This window comes from Hyperolius riggenbachi, chromosome 5, assembly GCF_040937935.1.
Source record: "Hyperolius riggenbachi isolate aHypRig1 chromosome 5, aHypRig1.pri, whole genome shotgun sequence".
Taxonomy (NCBI): domain Eukaryota; kingdom Metazoa; phylum Chordata; class Amphibia; order Anura; family Hyperoliidae; genus Hyperolius; species Hyperolius riggenbachi.
In genome coordinates this window covers 411,126,622-411,138,667 of record NC_090650.1, presented here as the reverse complement: position 1 = coordinate 411,138,667, position 12,046 = coordinate 411,126,622, and the positions used below count along the sequence as shown (strand labels likewise).

The window sequence follows — 12,046 nt, the reverse complement described above, 5'->3', positions numbered from 1 at the left end:
AATCTACAAGCCCCCACCGAATTGCACCACAAGTGTCCCAGCTGTCACTTCTCCCTTACTTCCCCTGCCCAGTGTGACCACTGACCAGCTACTAGTACTCCTTAGTAATAGGTAACCACAAGGTCTGGATAGTGTAAGTTTCAGGCAGCCTTCACTGTGTCCCTCTGTGCAAACCCTCCCCCCGAATCCCTCAGTTCCCCCTGTGCCTACTTCTGACACCCTTTGTGCCTCCTTCAGTCCCCCGTGCCACCTTATGCCCCTGTGTCTCCTTTTGTCCCCCTGTGCCTCGTGTCCCCTTGTGCCACTAGGTGTCCCTGTCCCCCTCCAGCACTTCCCCAGCTCAGTTTGTAAATGCAGAGTATAATGCAGCTGAAGCTGTGCTCTCACCTCCCTGAGTCCAGTGCTGTGCCTGTGCGACCATCCTGTCTGTCGCCTTCTCCCTCTATTGCTGGCACCTCACTCTATTCATGTAGCATGAAATCATCACGCTACACGCAGTAGGAGATGCTGAGCACTAGGTTGAGTGGTGAGTGGACAGGTGGAAGCACAGCACTGGCGGAGAGGTAAGAGCAAAGCTTCTGCTGCACTATGCTCTGCATTTACACACACAGAGCTGGGGTAGTGCAGGAAGGGGGTGTGCAACGAAATGCGACAAGGATCGGCAGGTTGTTTATATGTTGGGGACTCCCTGTATTACCTTATACGCCACTTGGTTCATATTATTGTGTATGTGCGTTTTGTGACACAGGACTTCTTGCCTGGAGTGTCAAAAAAGGCTAGAAACGGCCCTGACTGGCTGGACAGAATTATAAATCTTCAGCCAGGCAACGCAAAAATTAAACATTTTCTGCATGGAGGAGTTCAGCTTTAAAAAAAGATTTCTTGTTTTCCTATTTTGAAACAAAACCAGCCATTTATTTTTTATTGTAAAAAGTCCCAAAATATACACAAGAATAGCGCTTTCAACTTACAAAAAAAAAAAAAAAAAAATTCACTTAGAATTGTCTTAAATTAAAAAAAAGCCATTCCCTCCATATTTGCATTTTAATATATACTTATTTTTCCTTTTTACATTTTAGGCACATAGAGCTTTATGTATAATCACTGGAGAAAAAGAAAACTGGGAGTATTGTCCACGGCAGCCAATGGGATGATGACTCCTTACATGCACTGGAAGAGGTCAGCCGGGAGCTAGGGGGCGCTATGGGCAATGCCTCCACTGGTCTCCCCCTGCAGTTGTCATACATCGGTCCCCTGTGTTGGGTAGACAGGAGTCCATTCTGCTTGTAATGTCTGTGCTTTGCAGCCGGGCTCTCTGGGTGACTGATGAGCCTGGACCATTGTCTTTCAGTGCATTAGATGGTAGTGCTCCCCCGCTCACTGCATTCATTGACTTGTATCATTTTTCAACAGGTCCTTCTGGTTTAGCTCCACGTTACAGTCCCCTCCACCGCCTGAATCCCAACACCATGCTGCAGCCGTAGCAGATAGTCACCGCAAAGGCAAAAATCTGGGAAAAGAACAAAATCAACAAAACAAACTTTTAGTATTTACAGTGATACAGTCTGATTTTTCTATTTTAACCTCTTCAAGGCCCTAGTGACCAGACTTTTTTTTTTTTTTTACAATTTTGGGATCTGCAGCTTTAAAAGCTTGCTGCAGAGCCATACCTCGTAGCACACAAATTAATCCCCCCCCCCCTTTTTTCTGCCCACCAACAGAGCTTTCTGTTAGTGGACTCTGATCGCTCCCCCAATGTTTATTTTTTTGTGTATTTATTTGTATGTGTTTTTTTTTTTTAGAAATGTACCTATTTTTTGTGTTTTTTTTTTCCCTCCCCCCGCCAGCCAATGACAGCAATCGGCTGTCATAGACATCAGCCTATGAGAGCTGATTGCTCCTGAGTCTCCCAGGGCGACAGCCGAGTGACAAGGCTGTCCACAGTACATCGCTGCCGTAGATCGCAGCGCTGTACAGTGTAAATAGACACCATAACAGTCTCTTAGCGGTGACGGAACGGAGCCAGTTGGCGTTCGCGGTCCTGGGGGAGCTTCTGCATTCACGCCAGTTGGCGTGACGAGGTCGTATAATGGTTAAATGACAATTAGTGATTAGCGGAAATTTCTAATTTTGGTCATTACAACATGAAATTGTAATTATCGGAACACTATCCTAACTTATGGAAGACAATTAAAGACTACTATTTATTTACCGCATGCTTACCGCTGAGATACCACACTTTATGCATTTACCACACGTTTTACTGCATGTTCGGAAATGCGGAAAAATCTTTCACAATTGCTAAAAGAAATTAATTTTATTTCTACTATTCTTTTCTATTACACAGACGGAGGCCAGAAACCCACTAGGAGCGATTTCTAATCGCTAGTGATTTGAAAATGCTCTTGCTAATGCAATGCTATGGGGGATTTTTATAAAATCACATCGCTCGTGTGGGATCACACCCCATAGCATTACATTAGCAAGAGTTTTCAAATCGCAAAGCGCTCAGTAAAATCGCTCCTAGTGGGTTTCTGGCCCGTATAGGAAAACCAATAAAGCAGCGATAGGAACTCCACTAAAAACTGCAAAATGCATACAAATTGATTTTACCTCCAGGTAAAGGCAGGTCTTAAACTGATCGGTAAATGATGTGTAACATGCCCCCTAATTTCCATGAGAATAGCTATTTTCGGTAAAATTAATGTAAATTTACCACATGCTGTAATTCATGACTAAAATTTACAGCATGAGGTAAAACATGACTAAAACCTACCATAATTGCTAAAAGTCATTACCTCATGATGAGGTCTTTACCTCATGATTACTGTACATGCAGTAATTTGCTTGAAAACCTTACCAGCATTGAGGCCTTTGAATCTATTTGAAATGATTCCGGTTATCCAGAACTCATCTAACCAGCAGTCTCAATCAACCAGCACCAATCGCCGGCAGTACTCACAGTGGTGAAGGACGTCGTCTTAAGGTGGCCACACACGATACAATAAAATGATACGATTTTACGGCATTTCGATAAACGATCGGATCTCCCGAAAAAACTGAAAGCTTTTTTTTCATTCGACTGAAAAATCCGATCAGATTTCTCGTTTTCTTCTAGTTTTATCGATCCGGAATGCCAGATATTTTTCTTCAATCTTTCTAAAGATTGTATGGTGTGTGTTAGATTGTGAATTTATTAATATACACACCCTAGCAATTTTGTCAGTTTCCAATCATTTTTATCATAATTGGGGAAAAATTGAACATACGTGTGTGTTAATCAAATTACTGTAAAATTGGATCATTTTATTGTATGGTGTGTGGCCACCTTTAGGCTGTTTGTGGGCTCTGCTGTGCTTGTAATCACTGGTTCCTACTGCGCCTCCAAGGTTAATATATTTTAAATTACTGTATTTTTACATTTAATTCAGTGTTCATGATGTTTATATAGAGTGGGGTATTGTACTGTATATTAGCTATTTTTAACATTCTCAAGCAACCAGAAAGCCCACTTATCAGGCATCAGCTGATCCCAGGGGCGCCGCGAGGCATAAAGCGAACCAAGCGGTCGCTTGGGGCCTCAAGATCGTAGGGGCCTCGGCGGCTCAGTGACGTCGGCGTGACGTCACTGTTTTCCCGCAGACCCGCGGGGCTGGCAGAGCAGAGTAGGGCAGGGCTACGGGAAGATGGCCGCCGCCGAAGCCCTGCTCTGGAGACTATGTCTCCAGTACAGGGCTTCGGGTGGCCATCTTCACGTAGCCCTGATTCAATCAGCGCGGGAGATTGGAGGAGGGAGGGAGCTCCGTGGGAACTGCGCGCCTGAGGAGCCGGCCAGGAGAGGAGACGGGGAGAGAAGACTTCTGCCAGTGCCAGGTGAGTAAATTCTTTTCTTTTTGCAGCTCTGAAAATGTGCCCTAATAGTGTTTGATTTCTGCTGAACTGTTTCCTCATTGTGTTTGATTTCTGCTGAACTGTGCCCTAATAGTGTTTGATTTCTGCTGAACTGTGCCCTAATAGTGTTTGATTTCTGCTGAAAATGTGGCCCTAATTGCGTTTGATATCTGCTGAAAATGTGGCCCTAATTGCGTTTGATATCTGCTGAACTGTGCCCTAATTGCGTTTGATTTCTGCTGAACTGTGCCCTAATTGCGTTTGATTTCTGCTGAAAATGTGCCATAATTGCGTTTTATTTCTGCTGAAAATGTGCCCAAATTGCGTTTGATTTCTGCTGAAAATGTGCCCAAATTGCGTTTGATTTCTGCTGAAAATGTGGCCCAAATTGCGTTTGATTTCTTCTGAAAATGTGCCCAAATTGTGTTTGATTTCTGCTGAAAATGTGCCCTAATTTCGTTTGATTTTTGCTGAAAATGTGCCCAAATTGCGTTTGATTTCTGCTGAAATGTGGCCCTAATTGCATTTGATTTCTGCTGAAAATGTGCCATAATTGCGTTTGATTTCTGCTGAAAATGTGCCCAAATTGCATTTGATTTCTGCTGAAAATGTGGCCCTAATTGCGTTTGATTTCTGCTGAAAATGTGCCATAATTGCGTTTGATTTCTGCTGAAAATGTGCCCAAATTGCGTTTCATTTCTGCTGAAATGTGGCCCAAATTGCGTTTCATTTCTGCTGAAATGTGGCCCAAATTGTGTTTCATTTCTGCTGAAATGTGGCCCAAATTCTGTTTGTTTTCTGTTGAAATGTTGCACAAATTGCGTTTGTTTTCTGCTGAAATGTTGAACAAATTGCGTTTTTATTTTCTGGTGTCTGGGGTAACTGTTGCTGCATTTATTATTTAATGGTCATAGTTGGCTATATTTGCTGTGCTACGGTTAAGCTCCGCCCATATAATGTCATGGCCAAATCCATCTCTCGGCGCCTCAATCACCCCCACATCCATTTTCCCCACAAACAGCCCCGCCCCAATCCGCCCTCCAGCTCCACCCACATGTCATGGCCACGCCCACTTATGCGGGATAACCACGCCCATTTTTCGCCGCAGGATAGGGCCACTTCCTACAGTCCGCTTGGGGCCACAAAAACCTTAGCTGCACCCCTGGCTGATCCCAACCATTGCCGGATAACTTAGACTTTTCTGTATACAACTGCTAGTCAACCTCCCTGGTGGAATTATTCTTTCCTGATTATAGGGCCAAAAAGCCGTATAGTTTTTTCATTTGCTTTTAGACCGTAAAAAGCGGGGGTAAAAAAAATCATAAAGCAGCAGAGATCTGCAGCAGCCCCCCACATCACTCACCTCCCCAGGATCCAGTGCTGCAATTCTCCCTCCTGTCCCCTAGATGGCGCTCTACCCCTATAATGAGATTGCCGTCTGTAGTCATGTGACAACCGGAGAGCTCACTCAAGGGATCTAGAGCCTCCGAGGGTGGAAGAAGACGAGCTGCAAGCGTTTGGAACCTGAGGGAGGTGAATTATAACCACCGCTGTGCGAACGCTGCTTCGCTATACCTCCTGGCATCTACACCGAGCCAGGCACGGGATTACCGCTTGGAGTCACCGCAAAGAGGGTTAAGGCCTTCCATCCACTAGCAGCCTTTTCTAAGAACTAGTGATTTTGAAAAGCTCTAGCTAACGCAATGCTGTGGGTGATTTATATAAAATCACATCGCTGAAGTGGGATCATTCCTATAGCATTACATTAGCAAGAGTTTTTCAAATCGCAAGCATTCAGGAAAGCGCTGCTAGCGGGTTCCAGGCCTAAGAAAGGGACCACTGGTAAGTTCTTAACCTAAATAAGCAGTTTTAATTTGCATAACAAAAGGTCTCTGAATAGCATAACCATAATATGGGAGGAATTTTAAATTTGCTAATTAAGTTGTAATGGTTTTATACTTGGCCTGTGTTGATTGTTGCAGCCTTTCTGGATTCCCAATCCCAGGACAATATTCAGACCTACAAAGACCCAGGCAGTTTACAAACAGTGTTTTTTTTTTTATGAAGCGGATACACACCCTTCATAGTTATAGGAATGGTTTGTTATGTAGGCGCAGTGAGAGTTTGTCCCAGTGAGGTGTATCTGGCCTATAAAATAGTTGTTGATAGAATTATTTTGAGAAACATTTCTGTATATAACAATTTGTTGTGGCGGCATAATTAACTTATGTAGGCTATTATCACCCTCATTTTAAAGAGTCTACCAACTACCTTTCGAGTACAGTGAATCACTGAGGAGTGTCCTACATTTCAGATTTTATCTCTTAAACTATCACAACCCTGGGGCACCTACTAGCAACAGGAAGTGTGTGAAAGTCTCCAATTGCAACTTAGACAAAGTCAACTCCATAAAGGGTAAAGCTTTCTTTGGGCACTGCTAAACAAACTTCGATGTGCTGCTCCGGTTTCTCACAAATGCAAATCGTGTTTTACTACAGTATTTCCCTGTGCATTATTTTGCTACATTAATTTCAGTCTCTACCTTTCAAGGCCTGCTACAGAGAGAAGCCTTGACTATATTGAGATGCTCTCACCACCATACTTCACAGTAGGGATGGTGTGTTTATGATGTTCAGCAATGGTTAAAGAAAAAAATCCTCCCCTGGGGGGTACTCACCTCGGGTGGGGGAAGCCTCCGGATCCTATTGAGGATTCCCCCATCCTCCTCGGTCCCACGGCGGCAGCGATAAAGCTCCCTGAACAGCGGGGATGTAAATATTTACCTTCCCGGCTCCAGCGCAGACGCAGTATCGGCTCTCCGCCTCGGAGATAGGCGGAAATAGCCGATCGCTGTCGGGCCGCTCTACTGCGCAGGTGCAAGTCTACTGCACCTGCGCAGTAGAGCGGACCCGACGGAGATCGGCTATTTTCACTTATCTCCGTGCGGAGAGCCGCAATAGCGCCCCCGCTGGAGCCAGGAAAGGTAAATAAATCAGCGCTTGTCAGGCTTGTTGGGGGAGGATTCCGGGACACTTCGGGGAGCCAGCGCTGGACTGCTTGCAGCTACAGGGGTGGGAGAAGCCTCATTGGGACCCTGAGGCTTCCCCCTTCCGAGGTGAGTACCCACCAGGGGAACTTTTTTTTTGTTACAGGTTTTCTTTAAGCTGATGGTCAGAGAAATCATGTTATTCTTATCAGATCACAGAGTCTTTTTCCTAGAGGACTCCAGAGTTTTCTTAACGGCTGAGATGTGATGTGAGTTTAAATTACGTGTGCCTTTCTTTTTGCTGCTCTTTTAACCACTTTATTCACCACTACAGTATATCTACGTCCTCTGTGACTTCATCTAAGCCACGAGTCAGTAGATATATGTCTTGTAGCAGAAGCAGTGCTGTGCAGGATTGGGCTTGCTCCTGTGCACATTTCTGGCACTATCTAATGTAGCACTAATTGGTGAACGGGAATATATGTTTCCTGAGCGAATGAGATTGATTTTTACCATTAACAATACTTTTATTTTCGCAGTTCATAGTGAAAAATACACTCTGGAGAATTATTTCAGAATCAAATATCTTCACCATAAGTTGTGACAGGAACATAATCTAAGTTTTGTGATACGCGGTAAGAATAGCCAAAGAAAATTTGTGTTTTTTATCTACAGTAGCACTTTTTCTTTTTAAACTGGAGTTGCTGAAACTGAGAAATAATGTGTTTTTTCAATTTTTTTCCTTGTTTTCCCATTAAAATTCATAGAAAACAAAGTAGTTCGAGGGGAAAAAAATTGCATACAATGAAAGCCTAGTTTGTCTTGAAAAAATATATATATATTTCATTTCTGTGTCATAAGTAGGGATAAAGTTATTTTAGATTAAATAAGGACATAGCTAAACTGTCAAAACTGCTCTGGTCCATAAGTGGGAAACAAGGTCTGGATGCAAAGTGGTTAAACTGTGGCTGGAACAGGTAATGTAATGGGTAGGGGTTGCAGAGCAGTTGACAACCTGGATGAACCAGCAGCCTGGACTACATTTAAAAATAAAAACAAATGTGATGGAGTAGCAAGCAGTACTCCGCAGACAGTAGAGCAGTCCATCTTTACAATGATCAGGGATAAACTGTCACCTAAGGGGATCAGGAACAATTGCCCTGCGTAAAATGTATCCAAAATGTATAAGTAGTTTACCGCACTTCTATTTTTTTTTTTTTTTTTTGCTTAAATTGCGGCTGGCCCATTATCAATAATGCTCTTAACCATACTGGCATATTTTATTTTAGCTCCAGTTTAAAATACTGGCATGTCCTCTCCAGTATGTGCAGTATAAGCTGTTACTTTGAGTTTGCACTGGTAGTAAACTAGTTACAATGTATATTGACCCCTGCTTGAATTGTTTTAAAATCTTCCCCACTGCTTCTATGCGATTCCTGCCCTTCTGCCAAATCGTCATCAAACACAAGCAGTGTATGGACTGGTGAGGAGTAATTTACTAGTGTAAACAAGGTAAGACAAATGCCAGTATTTCAAAACAAAGCTAATACTAGTAATGCAAATACATTTCATTATTAATTATAGCTTCAGTTTAAGACAGGTCTTCCATGCTTAACCCTTTGAAGACCGGCTGCCTAACCCCAGGCCATTTTACATGTAGGGGGTGGGGGGGAAAGGGGTGTCAGGAAGCCGGCTTCCCAGTACTGTTAGTGGGGCATGGTGTCACCAGTGTGACCAGGTGTCCCCCGTATTGCCAGCAGCCTTTACTCACCTCCCAGGCTCCAACAGTGAGCAGCTCTAGCCCTCTCTGCTCTGGCTGGCATACTCGCTCGCACAGTCGCACTGCCGTTAAGTTCTGGGTCGCGGCTTGATGACATCATCAAGCCGGGACCCGACATTTACGTCAGAGCGAGCAGAGATGATGGACAGAGCGGAGGGGAGCGCCGATCGCCGGGGGGGAACGTCAGGAAGATGGGTGGATTGTCTTCTTCCCTTCCTACCGCCGCTCTAGGAGTGATCACTACGATCCGCTGGCGATTGCGGTGATCACATGATCAGGAGCCAACTGCGAGGGCTCCTGATCACTGAGGGGCGATGTCAGCTTAATCACCCCTCTCGGGTGCGTACGTTCAGGTCGGGTGTGAAAATGGCAGGTGGCGTAAAGCCTACGCCGCATCAGGCTTAGGCCACAAGTGCATAGGATTTACCATCAGCGGTCCGCAAAAGGTTAAAGTGGACCCAAACTCTTGCACAGCACACCATGAAAAGTCTTCATTCCACATAGTTGGTAAAGAAATTCACTTCTCTGTGTTTGTTTAGGAAGATAAACCCTCCTAATTAGTTCTTAGCAGCAACTGTAAATAGACTGCAGGAGAGCTCTCCATAGACTAAACACAGAGGTTTAACCCCTTCAGTTCCTTCTGCAAGATTGCAAACAAGTAAAACTTCAGGTTTTTTTTTTTTTGAGGATTTCCATAAACTGTAATGAAGATTTTTTTGTTTTTCCATAAAGGTCATCATGCTGTGACTAATCTTTTTGAGCAGAGAGGAAGTTCTGAGTTTAGTTACACTTTAAAGCAAATCTGTGAGTTTTGCATGGCACATTTCTAGATACTTCAGGAGGGGGAAGTCTCTGAATCCTAAAAAGGCTTCCTCCGTCCTCCTGCACAGTCTCGTTTCAGTGCTGGGACCCCAAAAGTGTGGCCTCCCTGCGCATGCACCGTAGCGCCGTCCTCAGTGCAGAACTGATCAGGCTATTGCCGAAGAAAGCTGAGCGGGACAGAGCTAGTGTGCATGTACAAGGAGCCAACAGGCATGCGCAAGCGGACTTTCGGGGGTCCCACTCCTGGAACGAGACTGCGGAAGATGACGGGGGAAGTCTCTATAGCAGAGCAGGATCAACCCACCAGGAAACCTTGACACCCACTAGGCCTGGGGCCTAGTAGGTGTCAAGGGCCCCACCACCTAACTTCTCTGAACTCTACTTCAGCTTACCAAAAAGATCACAAGGGCGCCCCAGATCTACTACCTTGGCTAGGGCCTCAGTGTATCTTAATCTATCCCTGCTCTTTAGGATCCATTGGCTTGCCCCTCCTAATGAGAGTACACCATAGGGGAAATTTTAAATCTCACAGGTACACTTTAAATACAAGTATAGAAAAACTTGCAAGGTGAGCATTTCAGGGCTGTTTAGTTACTCGTCCACCACCTACCGTTGCTGCTACATTCAGTCCCATCTTGCGGTCATCGAGTTTCAAATTGATCGATGATGACGTGTTGCTCCTCGATAGATTGGCCAAAGCTGACACAGCAGCTTCAAGGACAAACGCTCCAAAGTAGAAGACAAAGACGAAGAAGTGGTAGATGAGATCCTGGAGAGAAGACAAGAAGAACTGGTCAACAGGGCCGTGCAGAGGGTCCTTAAGTGGGGGGTGCTCAAATTTAAAAAAGCGGCCTGGCAATGTCTTTCCCTGCATGCCCCCCTCCTCGTTTCTGGCTATGGGGGTATTGGTTGTCATGTGGGTGCTGAATGCAGATACTGGGTGCGATGTGGGTTCTGAGTGTGAGCACAGAGTGTCATGTGGGTTCTGGCTACAGTTGGGTATTGAGTGTGATGCGGGTGTTGATTGCAAGTACTTAGTGCCATGTAAGATCTGGGTGCATGTACTGGAAGTCATGTGGGTGCTGGGTACAGGTACTGAATGTGACATGGGTGCGAATATTTGGCACCATGCCTGTACTGGGTACTGGCTATGGGTGGGCTTTGGTTATCACATGGGTTTTGAATGCAGGTACTTTAGGTGCGGGTACGGGTTAAGTGGGTGCTTGGTGCAGATAGTGGGGGCCATGTGAAAGCTGTGTGCAGGTGTGAGTACTGGGTGCAATTTTAGGCCAGGGTGCAGATACTTGGCGTCATGTGAGTGTGAGTACTGGGTGCCAGCTATGAGGGGAAGCGGTGGGTGCTTGGAAAAGTAGAAGTCAGTGTGGGTGCTGCAGGAAGGGGCAGGGCCATGCAGAGGATCCTCACAGGTGTGGTGCTCAAATTTGAAATTGATAAATCGTGCTAAATTGTGTATGTAATATCCCCTCTCTAAAAAGCAGAAGGCAGTTTTAACACACACACACACCACACCACACCACACCACACCACACCACACACACACACACACACACACACACACACACACACACACACACACACACACACACACACACACACACACACACACACACACCTTTATAGCAGTATCAGGCAGACTTTGTGTCTCCTTTCAACCAACTCTTTTGGCGCCACCACCCTCAAATCACCAGTGGTAGGTGCCCACTGTTAGTAGGTTAGAGTGGGCACAGTGGAGCCCACAGTGGAGGCAGAGACTCACCTTTTATTACTGGGACCTCTGTCCCTCTTAATCAGCACCCAAGCCTCTTTTCAGGCAAAGAAGAAGGGGTTACCAATACGCAGTGGTTGCTAAGCATTAGTAGATGCAAAACTGCAGTAAGTGCCAAGGTGCAGCGGGTGCCCAGATACAGTGGGTGGTAAGATGCAAAGTTTCACTTTGTGTTAAGTTGCAGTGGGTGTCGAGATGCCAAAGTACAGTCTGTGTCAAGCTGCTGTGGGCACCAAGGTCCAGTTTGTATTGGGTGTTTATTTGCAGTGGGTGCTATGCAGTATTGGGTGCTGAATGAGTGCCAGATGGTGATAAACAATAGTGGGTGCCATGTGAGTGTTAATTGGTACAGGGAGACATGTGAGTGTTGGACATGAGTGAGTAGGGAGTGCCATGTGTGGTCTGGATGTGTGCCATGGGAGAGTACTGAGTCTCATATGGGTTCGGACCAAGGATGGGTACTGGGTGCTATTTGGGTGCTGGCCATAGATGGGTACTGGGTGCATATAATGGCTTTGGAACTTGGTGACGTGTGAGTACTGTGCCATGTGGGTGTTGATTATGGGGGTATGTGGGTCTTAGGTGCCAATACTGAGTGCCAAGTGGGTACTGGGAGTGAGTACATGGTGACATATGGGTGATGGATGCTGGATAGTGGGGTATTTGTTGTCATGTGGGTGCTAAAGGCAGATGCCGGGTGCCATGTAGGTACTGGGTGCTGGCACAGGGTGTCATGTGGATTCTGGCTGTATGGGTGTGTATCAACTATCATGTAGGTGTT

General features: G+C 45.4%; 1 protein-coding gene across 1 annotated transcript in view; it reads right to left on the bottom strand.

Moving 5' to 3' along the window:
- Nucleotides 1-1,030: 1,030 nt before the first annotated feature.
- The window catches only part of MAL2 (mal, T cell differentiation protein 2), a 98,995-nt gene continuing 87,979 nt past the window's right edge, over nucleotides 1,031-12,046 (bottom strand). The window contains exons 3-4 of the mRNA XM_068234929.1: nucleotides 10,090-10,248; nucleotides 1,031-1,510 (exon numbers count right to left, since the gene is read on the bottom strand). Coding sequence (XP_068091030.1) covers nucleotides 1,436-1,510; nucleotides 10,090-10,248 — 234 coding nt within the window. The 3' untranslated portion in view covers nucleotides 1,031-1,435. The remainder of the gene's footprint in view (nucleotides 1,511-10,089; nucleotides 10,249-12,046) is intronic.